Source organism: Alosa sapidissima, chromosome 11 (genome assembly GCF_018492685.1).
Source record: "Alosa sapidissima isolate fAloSap1 chromosome 11, fAloSap1.pri, whole genome shotgun sequence".
Classification (NCBI taxonomy): domain Eukaryota; kingdom Metazoa; phylum Chordata; class Actinopteri; order Clupeiformes; family Clupeidae; genus Alosa; species Alosa sapidissima.
Genome location: NC_055967.1, coordinates 29,191,800 through 29,206,199, shown reverse-complemented (window position 1 = coordinate 29,206,199; position 14,400 = coordinate 29,191,800). Strand labels below are relative to the sequence as shown.

The 14,400-nt window shown below is 42.3% G+C and overlaps 2 protein-coding genes and 1 long non-coding RNA gene across 3 annotated transcripts; 2 read left to right on the top strand and 1 right to left on the bottom strand.

Moving 5' to 3' along the window:
* Positions 1-6,815: 6,815 nt before the first annotated feature.
* On the bottom strand, positions 6,816-8,004 carry LOC121724204 (C-C motif chemokine 4-like). Its single transcript, XM_042110601.1, has 3 exons — positions 7,912-8,004; positions 7,694-7,811; positions 6,816-7,541 (listed from the first exon to the last, which is right to left on the bottom strand). Exons 1-3 carry the CDS (start codon positions 7,961-7,963, stop codon positions 7,367-7,369), a joined length of 345 nt encoding a protein of 114 aa, XP_041966535.1. The 5' UTR covers positions 7,964-8,004; the 3' UTR covers positions 6,816-7,366.
* A 346-nt stretch (positions 8,005-8,350) lies between these two features.
* Positions 8,351-9,240, top strand: LOC121724205. Its single transcript, XR_006035159.1, has 2 exons — positions 8,351-8,439; positions 8,537-9,240. It is a non-coding gene; the product is annotated as an uncharacterized LOC121724205 (long non-coding RNA).
* Positions 9,241-11,534: 2,294 nt separating this feature from the next.
* LOC121724434 (C-C motif chemokine 5-like) lies at positions 11,535-12,550 on the top strand. Its single transcript, XM_042111001.1, has 3 exons — positions 11,535-11,763; positions 11,888-12,005; positions 12,214-12,550. Exons 1-3 carry the CDS (start codon positions 11,712-11,714, stop codon positions 12,326-12,328), a joined length of 285 nt encoding a protein of 94 aa, XP_041966935.1. The 5' UTR covers positions 11,535-11,711; the 3' UTR covers positions 12,329-12,550.
* The last annotated feature ends 1,850 nt before the right edge of the window (positions 12,551-14,400 follow it).

Genomic DNA, 14,400 nt, shown 5'->3' with positions numbered 1-14,400 from the left:
CTCCCCGTTGTGCCTGGGCATGTGTTCCATCCAGACTCCCAGGGGGTGCTGGACAGAGTGGAACAGGCTGGCGCTTCTAGAGAAACTGGTCAGCGTGTGTGCCACAGGCGGGCTCCGGTTCCCCGCAGGGCAGCATCAGGTAAGTATGGGCAGTGGCAGCCCGCCCGAACACCACAGGTAAGTATCAACTATGCTGCCCCGCGGGACCGGCGCTTTCGTGCACCAGACCAGAGCTCAGCCCCAACTCCCTGGCCCAGAGGACAGCAAAGACCTCGACGGGGCGCAGGCAGAGGTGCAGGCCGCGGTGGCGGTTCTGCTTAGGGATCCGGGGCTGCCCGTCGATTGCCCTTCCCAGCTGTCCAGGACCTCCTGTGCCAGACTCTTGGGTTGTGGCTCACGGTTACCGCCTACAGTTTCGACGGCGGCCCCCTATGTTTTCAGGGGTCAAGATGACGTCTGTGAAAGACCCCCTTTTAAATTCCGTGCTTGTCAAGGAGGTCCAGGAGTTGCTTCTGAAAGGGGCCATCTCAGAAGTACCGCCGCACGCACAGCACACTGGGTTTTATTCCAAATATTTTATTGTGCCCAAAAATGACTGAGGTTACCGGCCGGTCCTCGACCTCAGGCCCTTGAACCAGTACCTCAAGGTGCTGCCATTCAAAATGGTCCACACTGGAATACTGATTCGGTCCATCCAGGAAGGGGAGTGGTTTACGTCTCTGGATCTAAAAGACGCGTACTTCCACGTCCCTATCTGCCCAGCACACAGGTCCTTCCTCTGCTTCGCCTTCCAAGGCAGGGTGTTCCAGTTTCAGGTCCTCCCATTTGGCCTTTCACTGGCCCCCAGAATTTTTACTCGTGTGGTGGCAGCCGCACTAGCCCCCCTCCAGGCCCGGGGCCTAAAGATCCTACCGTACCTGGACGACTGGCTAATTTGTGCACGACACCGAAGCAGTTCTGACCCATATCCAGGCCCTGGGTTTCACGGTCAACTGGAAAAAAAGCAATTTGCAGCCCCGCCAGCAGGCGGATTTCCTTGGTGTCCTCCTCAACTCGGTCAGCATGACGGCGTCTCTCACTCCACGGAGGGCAGACAGCTTGACCGAGGCTCTGACAGGCTTTCGGCTGGGCAGACTGGTCACCGCCCACAAAGTCCAGAGGCTGTTGGGCTTAATAGCCGCGGCAGCTGCGGTACTGCCATTGGGCCTGCTGAAGGCACGCCCCCTGCAGTGTTGGTTCAATGCCTTTCAGCTCCACCCGAGAGACGACAGGCATGTGAAGTTGTGGGTGTCTCCTGCTTGCATCCGAGCCCTGCGTCCTTGGAGGGACAGGAGGTTCTTGCACCAGGGTGTTCCACTGGGGGGCCTTCCTCACAAGAGGCAAGTCATCTCGACAGACGCTTCTCTGACAGGCTGGGGAGCTGTCTGGGAAGGGCTGTCAGCGAGGGTTGTGTGGCCTCCCTCCTGGACGTCAGAGCACATCAACGTCCTCGAGCTGAAGGCCATCCATCTCGCCCTGCAGAGGTTCCTGCCAGGGTTGCGAAGCCAACATGTTCTGGTGAGGACAGACAGCACCTCGGCGGTGTATCATGTCCCAGCGGTGCCTCCAGGTGGCGGAGGAGTTGCTGTCATGGGCATGGCCGCGTCTGGCTTCAGTGAGGGCAGTACACATTCCAAGCGTGGAGAACAGGGCGGCCGACATTCTCTCCAGGACCGGGCCACTCCCGGGGGAATGGAGATTGAACCCAGAGGTGGTCAGCCAGGTCTGGGCTCAGTATGGGACTGCACAAGTGGACCTGTTTGCATCGGCGGAAACGACTCACTGCCCAGGGAGGCAGTTTGGGCCTGGATTCTCTGTCACAAGACTGGCCGACAGGCTTGTTGTACGCTTTTCCTCCATCCCCTCTTGTACCTCAGGTCCTGCAGAGGATCAGGGAGGGCCGACACACAGTTCTGCTGGTTGCTGCCTTGGTTCCCTGACCTTCTCCGGCTCCTGCAGGGTCAGCCATGGCAGTTACCCTGCCGGGCGGATCTTCTGTCCCAAGCAGACGGGCAGATCTGGCATCCGAACCCAGGTGCCCTGCGCCTGTGGGTTTGGCCCCTGCAGAGTCCGTCATTGAACAGCTACCTGAGTCTGTGCAGGAGACTCTGAACAATGCCAGGGCTCCTTCTACTAGAGCTTGCTATGCACTCAGGTGGAGGATCTTTTCGGATTGGTGTGCCAGCTTGGGTCTTGAGTCAGCGGTTTGCCCTGTGCCACAAGTTTTGCGCTTCTTGCAGTCCTATTTGGATCGAGGCAAGGCGGTCAGTACTGTGAAGGTTTATGCCTCGGCCATTTCAGCCTTTCACCAGGGTGCGGATAACAGACCCTTGGGTAGGCATCCACTGATTGGTCAGTTTTTAAAAGGGGCCCGCCGGTTGTGTCCAGTGCGCACTTTGCGGGCACCGAACTGGGATTTGCCCACTGTTTTAAGGTCACTTACTGAAGGCCCATATGAGCCCATTTTAGATGCAGATCTGCGATCTTTGTCTCTTAAAACTTGCTTTCTCCTGGCTCTTTGTTCGGCCAAGCGCGTCGGGAGCTGTGCGCCCTCTCCGTCAGCGAAGACTGCTTAAGGTGGCAGGCAGGGGGCACTGGCGTGTCACTTTGGCCTAATCCAGCCTTCCTGCCTAAGGCTCTCAATCAGCAGTCTATCAACCAGGTTCTGGAGCTGACCCAATTCCAGCCGCCTGCTGCCTCACAGGCAGAGCGCGACAAGTTGCTCACTCTGTGCCCAGTCAGGGCTTTGAGAGCTTATCTGGCCCATACACAGTCGTTGAGGAGGGAACACACTCAACTTTTTGTCTGTTATGGAGCGGCGAAGCAGGGGCTACCGCTTTCCAAACAGTGGCTGTCACATTGGCTGGTTGAGGTTATTTCCCATGCCTACCAGGCTCGGGGAATGCCAGTCCCTTCGAGTACAAGGGCTCACTCCACCAGAAGTATGGTTACGTCTTGGGCTGCCCTTAAGGGGGTACCAGCGAGCAATATCTGTGCAGCGGCTTCATGGGCGACGCCTTGCACTTTTACCAGGTTTTATAGGGTGGACGTCACTCGCCCAGCTCCGGTTGGCGACGCTGCCCTCATGTCCGTGACCAAGCAAGGTTTTAATGGTTAGCTTAGAGCTCCTCGCGACTTTTTTGGTATGTGTCATCCCTTTTTTAGACCGTAGTGACGGTCAGAGTGAGGTCGAAACAGATAGTAAGTTACGCATGTAACTATGGATCTGTGAGACCGAGGGATGACCGTCACTATCCTTGTCGCTCGGACCATCCTGAGGCGCTCAAGGTAGGAGACTGAACCGGGAGCAATCTCCGCTATTTACAAGCTCGAGTCGTTCTGCTTCCGGAGGTCATGGGCATGACTTTGTTGACATATGGTCTCGGTGATAGGCAGAACGAAGGTGATCATTCCTTTTTTAGACCATAGTGACAGTCATCCCTCGGTCTCACAGATCCATAGTTACATGCGTAACTTACGATCTCTTTCCAGAAAGCGTTGCTTGGAAAACCATAATTAATTAAGCTATTCATACTGACATAAAAATAAACATAGGCTAACATCAGATGGTATTGGCTCGGCCTATAACATGTTTTGAATATATTTTTATTTATTTATTATATATTTATTTTTCATGCTAATGATATTGATGAAGGGGTGTTTACAAGGAGGAGACCTAAAACCATCCGGCAACGCATAAGTTCATGTTCATTTGTAATTTATAATGGCCACATCTGGAAGAGTGGCATACGCACGTTTTTTGTGCGTATGTTCGTTTTTTTTTTTCTAAATCACACATACTATCATTTCAGAAATTATCTAAGATCAAATGTAAAACTACACACTTTCTATACTCAACAAAGTACAGACTCTGAAATGTACTTAAAGTATAAAAGTAAAAAGTATCCTAGCCTTTTTGAAGGACTATTTTACTAGTTGTTTCTACTAGAAGAAGCAAACTGTAGCCTAATGATATTCCAATGTTGTCCAATGTTCCTTGTTGCCAAGGATGAACTTGCAGAGAAACAAACATTCTGTTTAAGGTAAGCTCGATGGCAGAATAGGCCTAGTAGGAAAATGTCTGAAATGTTCCCCAAAAAATTTTAAGGAGGAAAAGTAAACAAAGAATGTGAAGTGTTCTCCACTGTGCAGGTTCTGATGAAGCACTGAATCTGACAAAGTTTTCCATTATCACTTCTCTTCAGCCTTCACACAGGGCATCTCTTCTCTTCAGCCTCACTGCATTGAATCATCTGCTGCATCTGTCACCATGAGGACCCTGGCTGCTCTTCTGGCTCTGGTGCTGGTCCAACCCGCTGGTCATTTCAGTTAGTGGTGAGTGGAAACCATTGAATGTATACATCATTTTGAATCACAATGTACATAAAAAGGTGGAAGTACTGTAACTATTGCTTGAACTGTAACAGCTCAGTATGTACCAACTACACACAATCAAAACATGACTTAGAAAAACTCATTCATGCATTTATCTCCAGCAGGGTTGATTACTGCAATGGACTGTTCACAGGCCTTCCTAAAAAGACTATTAAACAGCTTCAGGTGATACAAAATGCAGCAGCTAGGACTCTAACAAAAACTAAAAGAACTGACCACATTACTCCAATTCTTAAGTCCTTGCACTGGCTTCCAGTAAGTCACAGAATTGACTTTAAAGCACTATTGCTTGTTTATAAATCAGTAAATGGAGCAGGACCTAAATACTTGTCAGACATGCTTCAGCAGTACACACCTTCTCGTCCTCTCAGGTCCCAGGTGAAAAACCTGCTAGTAAAACCAACCAACTTTCGGATGACATTAAAAAGGCCCCAACTGTAGCCAGTTTTAAATCTAGACTTAAGACCAAACTGTTCTCAGACGCTTTCTGCTAACTGTGCCGAGTTACAAATTCTGAATCTGCCTCGATAATTATTCTACTTTGTCTTTTATTACTTTTTTTACTACTTTTGCCTTTGTTTTTGCTTACTAATTATTCTTTATTTTTAAATGATTTTACCTTGTGTTTTATGTTTTCCTTTTATTATGATCTTTACCTTTTAACTATTCTTTGACTATATTGCCCTTCTATGCTTTTATTTGTTATTATCGTTTGGTTTTGTTTATGTAAAGCACATTGAATGACCTCTGTGTATGAAATGTGCTATATAAATAAACTTGACTTGACTTGACTTGACAATTGCAGTGAAAAATACTACTCTCAGTCGAGGCGAATCCTCCACACAAGGTGGTGTCTTACTACAAGACTAGCAGGAGCTGCTATCTGAGAGCTCTTGAGTGAGTATTAAAATTGTATGGGATCTATTTGTGTGGTAATCTAGTTGTTTTCTCAACAGATGCATGAAAGGGCGGCTAACCAAATAACTGTAAGACTCGTGAAGTTTAATTTTCTTGTTTTGGCAAGAAACCGCATAGCCTATCTGAAAATAATTCCTGACCATGTCAACATTGGGCGAACAGAACACAGATGCAAAGTAGAGTGGATATGGCAAGCCAATTTAACGTGACAGTAGCCTATTCTTGCAGTTGATAAGCAGCCGTTTTCCACTCGCCAAAGTGGTGCAGTGCCTGCCATAATTCAGCTGCCAATGGACCCTTTCAAGAGAGTTCCATTATCAGCATCATAGTTGGCCCCACAAGACTTCCGTTTTAACATTCCATATGTTATCTTAATGCAGAGGAAGTAGATTGGGGCCCAAATAGAACGTTCAAGCATTGTTTTTGTTTTTATTGTTGAAAGGGTCTATACAAAATTTTACTCGCCATTGGCACCTGGCGTGAGCTAATTTCGAGTCCTGGTGTATCTATGTTATGTATCTATTTTATTCAAGCATTTTTAATCATTTTGTTTTCTGTTTGTTATTCTCACAGCCATTAAAAGTTCAGATTCCACACAACTTCTTGTTCAGACCATGGTCATCTCTAAGCTGGACTATTGTAATTCACTATTAGCTGGCTTACCCGCTTGTGTAACAAGATCATTACAGCTGATTCAAAATGCTGGAGCACGCCTGGTCTTCAATCAGCCAAAGAGGACACATGTAACTCCTCTCCTAGTTACTCTCCATTGGCTCCCTATAGTAGCCAGAATTAAATTTAAATCTCTCACTTTGGCCTATAGGACACTAACTAGATCTGCTCCTAGTTATTTTAATTCAATAATCAAGCCTTACATCCCCAACCGCCCACTGCGGTCTTCTGGTGAGCGTATGTTGTGTCGACCAGTCATGAAAACTGGGTCTAATTCCAGACTCTTTTCTTCAGTGGTTCCATGTTGGTGGAATGAACTGCCCAGTGCTCTCCATTCCTGTGGTAGTTTTGGGTCGTTTAAGAGGGGTCTAAAGACATTCCTATTCAACATATACTTAGTTGTTTAAGCGCTTATGTGTTATGGTTTATATAATGTTGTTTTATTTTAATTTGGCTGTTAATTAATTTGACATTATTGTTTATTATTGATATTCTCCTTAATGTAGTCTTAGCATGTCATTGTTTTTATATTATTGATTGAATTGACATTATTGTTTTATTATTGCCTTTCCCCTTTTTTACATTGCTTTTTATTAGGCTATTGCTTGAATTGATATTATTGTGTACTACAACTATTCTCCTTACTATATTTGACCTACATTTTAATCTGTTCCCTGTTCAATTTTAAATATTATTATGTTGTTTTGTATGTATGTGTCGCTTTGGACAAAGGCGTCTGCTAAATCCATAACCATAACCATAACCATTTGCATGGTTCACTTCTTTATATAAGTGTACAGTGTATACGTTTACAAATAGTAATAACATGGATGAAACGAATTGTGTCATATTAGAGAAGGAGGCAGCGCACATCATTTATGTTTCAGTCTTGCAGTATAAATTCCCAGTGAAGATGATATGATTGCAGTACAGTGGATGGTGGACCGTTGTTGGCCCGCTAGTGTTTTGCTTGTTAGCTTTTCCAGGGGTCCACTGGCGGGTTACTGTCAAACTGTTTTGCCACTTACGGCTCAAATGTGTTTTTATTTATTCAGTTATATTTTTACCGTCATTTTAGTAACATTTGCTTACAACATGTTAAACTGAAGATGGGTCTGACAGCAGAAGTGGCACACAATGGTGAAAACCCACCGGTGGTCCGTTATTTGCAAATTGCTATCAGGGATGTAATGAAGGACTGAAAACAACTGAAACAGACAAGCAAATGTGACTTCTTTATACATAGTTATTTTATTATTAAACAAATTATTGACATATTAAAAGTGATATGCATTGATGTAGCTTTTTCATAGACTTGATCAGTGGGATAAATTACTTTCATCTAAAAAGCATAAGCCCCAGTAGGACTTGGTGATGTTTGATTGAAAGTTGACGTTTGATTCACAGTTGAGGATGAGGTAGGCATCACCGTGGTTGCAGCTTGCTTGCTGAGAATCTTGTTTACCCACTTCACCTCAGGGTCCACACAGCGTACCTTGCCCATCTTTGTTTTAATCCTGCATGACAGTGACAGAAAATAAAATTATTAAAATTATTAAATATTTTAAAATGAATAAAATAGATACATGGGACCCTAGATTGAAACAGCACCATGTTTTGCAGGTTACTTTAGATAACTGTCCCCACTTTATACAATTGTAATACTCACACAAGAGCTTTCAGGTAGCAGCTGTTGCTAGTCTTGTAGTAAGACACCACCATGTTTGCAGGAATCATATTAGAGTAGTATTTGGCACAGCAACCGTGTGTAGTTGGTCCATACTGAGCTGTAACATTTCAAGCAATAGTTACTTATAGTATACTTTATTTTATGTACATTGTGTTACATTATGATATATGCCTATACATTCAACAGTTTCCACTCACCACTAACTGAGATGACCAGCACCAGAGCCAGAATAGCAGCCAGGGTCCTCATGGTGACAGATGCAGCAGATGATTCAATGCAGTGAGGCTGAAGAGAAGAGGTGCCCTGTCTTGGTGCCTTGGTGGTCTCTTATATAGAGGATTTAATCAACGCGGAAGGACATTTGTTGACCTTTGCCTTCTTCGTAGAAAAGATGTTCCGCATTTTCATGTTTCCTCTTTTGGTTTAAAACCTTCTCTGAAGCACATGTCTATGCTATGTTTTAGGAAGACCATCTCCAAGAATGACTTGGGGGAAAATGTCTATCTGTCTGTCTATCTCTCTCTCTCTGTGTGTGTGTGTGTATTTACACCCGTTCCTGTTTTCAATTCCAGTCTTCCTTTCAGCATGTTTCTCTGTATGCACCAGGTCAAATCTACTGGAGGAGGAAAATCATTTAGATCAGTGTTTCCCAACCTGGGGGGCAAGACCCCCTTGGGGGGGCGCTAGAGAGTCCGGGGGGTGCGCGAAGCTTTGTCGTGAAACAGGTGCAATGTAAGATGCAAAATTTAACAACTGCAATAACACAGTAATACATCGTCACAAAGCTTTAGTCTGACTTATATCTGTCTTCTGTTCATACAGACATTCTGAACTGCCTTTGATGGACTAAACTAGGAGAAGCAGTGCACTTAATCAATTTGCAAACATATCTCAGTTATGGTGTTCATTACTATGAGCCATCACCCACCCATTTAACATAATATGTTAAATATATTATTAACAATAGTCAGTCTTTACAGCGAAATTCTTTCCCTTATGAACAATATTGATTGAAACCAAACGTTTTTTATTAAGTATTGCTATCGAAAAGTAGCAAGGATGTCTGGGAAATATTGTTGTCAAAGATTCCAAAGCCCACCCACGTTACATGGATCGACTGTCTGTTTCCCATCACCGTTCCGGCCTTCAGTGCACTTGTCGCCATCAAAACAAAAGCGCGCAACAGACTGGAGGTGCACAACGACTTTAGACTGGCTGTCACTCATATTACACCTGACATTCCAGCCCTGGCTGTGGGTATGCAAGCCCAAGGTTCACATTAATGATTTCATCTTTTTTTGTTCATTGTTCATTTGTTCATTTTGTTGTTCATTGCTTGGTGAAGATGGAATGATTACTAAGTGGTAGGAAACTTGAGGGAAAAGATTTTAGAACAGAATGATGTTCTTTTTTTTTGAAGCACAGCACAGCTTGGATATTTCACATGTTTAATGTCAACTGTTGCTTGCGTGCTGCTACTCTGTGTAAGCTAGGCACACAAAATAAAGACGTATGATTTTCCTTTATGTTTTTATTTTTTTATTTTTGGGGGGGGGGAGGGGCGCGAATTCCAACAGAAGTGAATTAGGGGGGCCCTGGAGAAAAAAGGTTGGGAACCACTGATTTAGACAATGAGTACAAATGCGAAGGACTCTATTAATTACAGCTTGATCTTATCACAAGGACAACAGTGCTTTGCAGTTATTGTATCTGTGATATTCGTTAGACGTCTGTGAGATCATCAGATAAATGCATTTTTACAGGTGTACAATAGATGACACCAACACAATAAGGTCAAAGAGGCACACTACACTCAACTTTTTATGCTAGGATGACCGTAACAGTTTAAAAAATGTGCTCGGAACTGCTGGCAGTGGTAACCATTTTATTCTAAGAGGCCTACAAATTTCTTCCTCTTTTTTCAGTTCAATGTATCTCTGAAGCAAAAATACTCTGGTGGGTTTTCCCCAGTTACTTTTAGTGTTCTATACAAAAATTTGAAATTAGTTCCTTACCTAAGATGCTTATTTTCAACAAGAGATCTCTAAACCACGTCATAAGAGTTCCTCAAAGAATCCCCCTATGCATTTCTTCAGAGGGTGCATCCATGTTTCTCTATTTGACTTTTATCATACAGGTGAGTATGATGAGATTGGAGCACACACAGGTGTTACAAATTTTATAAACACAGTAAATAGAAAGAAGCTCACCACAATGAAGTTTAGCAAAGCTTGAAGAAAAATGGCTTCGTATTTTCTATCAAAATACATGTACTTTATAGGTGTGTATTTTTGTGGTTTAAAAATACTGCCAAATATTTTTGGTAAAACCTACAATATAGCCTATGCTTGGTTATGTGATGACATCATATAAGTGCAAAACAATGAATACCTGTAACTTGCAGGTTGCTCACACATACAATACACTCCCTCTCATACCAACCTCAAGTCTCTTGAGAACTTTAATGATAAGTTTCTTGAGAACTTGAATCATCTAATCCAAAAAAACATGGAAGCGGTTATGTGGTTGCCCTGTAATATTGCTCAATCTGGGCATCTGCAAAGTATACACGTTCTCGCAGTAACTCTTGACGCCCGGTCACAAATTCCTCAAAACACAAGACAACCCATGCATTCTGCAAAGATGATGCAATTCTCGTCACATACTCACCAGTGACGCGTGCACGGGACACCGACTTATGAGCATATCATGTCCTTTAGAAGCATCTTTGAAGACACCATCTAAGAAGATCTTGAGAACTTGACAACTTTAATCATCCAATCAGAATACATGGAACCAGTTATGTGGTTGCTCTGTAATATTGTTCAATAAGGGCATGCATTGGCAATATCAGAGACTTGTGTCCACTTTGTACCGCTAGACAAGTTCAGTTGTGACTTTTTGAATGTATCTCTGATGCTATGAGATGTAATAGGCAGGTAAGCATAGTTGATCCGTTGACTGTTTGCAGGTTATGGCATGTTGTAGGCAAAGAAAAGCTGCTACTCTCAAACACTGTAGAGTCAGTGTACTGATGAAGGAATAGATTAAATAGACAGATATGGAAGGTTTGCAAAGTGATATCATGATCATGATGAAGTATTTGGTAACAACTTACCTGACAGTATCGACATAAGAGTGACATGACACTGTCATGAACACATGACACTGTCATGACACATGAACCCTAATCCTAACCCTAACTTGTTATGACAAAAACCGAATGCCACTTAATAACAGAAACGTTATGTCATAAACATTTATGACTTGTTTATGACACGTTCATGACAGTGTCATGTCACTCTTATGTCGATACTGTCAAGTAAAGTGTAACAGATTATTTTAATTACTTTCAAAACACAAAAATACTTATTGATGATTATTTTATATACATTGTGTGGATAATGTATTTTGTAGTTTATTTTGATACACTTAAAATTAGGTTAAAATGAAATTTGCTATTTCATTTTAAAATACGCACGCTTAGATTAATTGTCATATCTTTCTACCGCGCATCTTTCTTCATTTTCAGACATGCACATAAACAGCTTTCTCTTAGATTTGACTCCATTTTAACAAACATCTTAAAAACCCAATCAACATGACAACATGATTACATAGTGCAGCCTACTTTTCAAATCAACTTGTAAAAGTCATTGTCCACGCTGTGGTGGAAAAGCCACCTTTGCCTATGACAGATGCGCTGCGCCCTTTTACAGGCCAGAGAAAATAGCATGACTTCTCCCACCCACTACATAGCAGAATAATTTTACAGCAAACAATGTCTCTGTGGAAGTCAGAAAGAAGAACAACAGTGTTGTTGAATTTAACTCAAGGCACTGCCGTCACATGTTGCTATATGAGATATGATGGAGTTTCCCCTTCCTTCCAAGAAGGTGTTTAAATCCACTATATAGTCGATAAGCATTTCAGTCTTCTTCACAAAGAGCATCTGCTCTCTTCAGCCTCAAAATAATCATCCACTGCATCTGTCACCATGAGGACCCTGGCTGCTCTTCTGGCTCTGGTGCTGGTCATCTCAGTTAGTGGTGAGTGGAAACCATGTACATACATTGTAGGCTTACATCAATCCATCACAATGTATGTCAAATTGTGAGACAAGCTTCTGTATAAGTATTTCTGTATAAGTAACCATTGCTTGATCTGTTACAGCTCAGTATGGCGTTACTACTGTCCGCTGCTGTGTAAAACATTACCCTGGGCCGATACCAGTAGGCAGGGTGGTGTCTTACTTCACAACCAGCAGTAGATGTGCCCTGAAATCACGTGTGTAAGTATTAGGCATTAATTAGATATTTTATTGGCACTATGGAAAGTAAAAACTTACATTTTTGTCTTGAATATGTTTTGTAGTTATTGAGTACAATGAGATAAAGTCTGTGGACAATTGAAATAAAATAAATTGATTATCTTCTCCAACCTATGTCTGTTTCAATGACATTTCCCGTGTCTGTGCTCATCTTATTTTCTCATCTCAGGTTTAAAACAATACTACATAAGGAGTTCTGTGTGAACTCTAACCTGGGCTGGGTAAATAACATTGTCACCAAGTTGGACAAAAAGACAGGACCTTCTACAGTCTCCCATCGGTGAATGAATCATCATCAGCTTTGGTCGTCTTGGGAGAAGTCCCTCCGAAACTAACCAGCGTTGACAGTGAATTTTTATCCAGCTGACTTAAGCTACTTCGATCTTTGGCCATATTCCAGCAGAACAGATACTGTATCTCAATGGGACCGTCCTAAATAGAGGATACAAACAGATAAACAAATGCTGCTGTTCCCATATAATCATTGTTGTGTAGTTTGAAAATGAGCAGTAAATGGTCCATTTAAAATGTGGTAACTGTCATATCATATGATGATATTTATAATAAAATATTGTTTTTTAAATAAGTACAGATCCTTTCATGTTATCCTTACAGGCATAATAGATAAATACATTAATGCATTTTCAAATCAATAGACTTGTATATGAGTCCATGGGACATGACAGTTAAAAGACAACATATCAACTGTTGGAGAAAAAAAATATTGTTTTTGGAAAAAAGATTGAGTTTGCTGCCAGCAACACCTCTCAAAAAAGGTGGACAGGGGCATGTTTGCCACTGTGTGTCTCCACCTCTTAATTTAACAAACATCCTGTAAATATTTGGGAACTGAGGCCAGCTGCTAGAATTGGGAATGATATGAATGAAATATTGTCCCATTTTTGCCTGATTTAGGATTTCTGTTGCTCAATAGTCTGAGGTCTTCTTAACCATGTTTCTCATTCCATGATGCACCTAGTGTGACAGGTCTGGTCTGCAGACAGGCCATTTTAGCACCTAGAATGAAGTTTGGCATTGTTTTCTTGAAATATTCAAGGTCTTCCCTGAAAAATACATAGATGGTTTTGCTCAAAACCTGCATCATTCTGAATTACCGGATTTGTGCTTTGCCATATGAAAGATGCCCATGCTATAGGCACTAATGCACCTCAATACCAACAGGTGCTGGGTTTTGAAATGAGCACTACAGTATACAGTGCAACCGGAACGTTTTTAGACACAAGTTTTCCACATTTTGTTATGTTTCAGACTCATCTTAAAATTGATTCAATTATTTTTATCAATCTACACACAATACTCCAACACTCCACGGAAAAAAAACAGGTGTTTGGAGTGTTTTGGAAATTTATAAAAAATAAAAGACTGAAATATTCCATTTACATAAGTATTCGGACCCTTTGTTATGACGCTTGTAATTGAGCTCTGGTGCATCCTACTTCTATTAATAGTCCTTGAGATGCTTCTACAACTTGATTGGAGTCCACTTGTGCCTAAATGAATTCACTCATCATTCATCTCATTTAGCATATCTTAATCCTAACAAATCTGCCCTATGTGCATACAGTAAATGCATCTTCCAACAATGATGACAAGAATTTAATGATAAAAATGAATGCATCATATTAATAAAATGCAAAATGCTTCTAAGAAAAATAAATTTAAAGAAGTGAAAGCAGTGGGGATTTCTCTTAACTTCCTTAAACATAAATGTTGGCAGATGTCATGTTCTGTCTTAGAAATTGGTGGTGTTTCCCCCTGTTTGGATGTGCTCTCTGCCTCTTATCCTATAGCTCAAAGGAACTGTGGCTTGTGCTTGTTTCATCTTTATCCCCATTTTATTTTGCTTTAACCTACTGTAGGCTATTACAATGGTTGTATTGTTCAATATATTCAAGTCTTTTTTGATAACATCAATGTTTTAATCACATGCACGTGTAAACACAGCATTAAATGCTTCGTAGATCTGTGTGTGTAGAGAATAGAATAAACATATTGTATTTCAGCATACAATAAATATTAGTGGCAGGATTTGTATATCATAATTTAAGGAGGCCCTAACAAAAACAGTAAAGGTGTGTCAGAACATGTCAACCTCTGTGGAATCAGTCAGTATGGTTCTACCTTGTTCATGAGATTTTGATTTACTTTCCCTCTGTGCTTCTTTCACTGTGAGAACCTATGTTAGCCTATGTTATTGACCCCCCCCCCCCCCCCCCCCACCTTTTTTTTTTATACATGAAAATCAGAATGAGGAACCTGGTCAGTGTGTCCAGAGAAATTTGAAGAGAGTGGTATGGAAACCACTAAAAGGAACTGAGGGACCTTGGAAACTTGA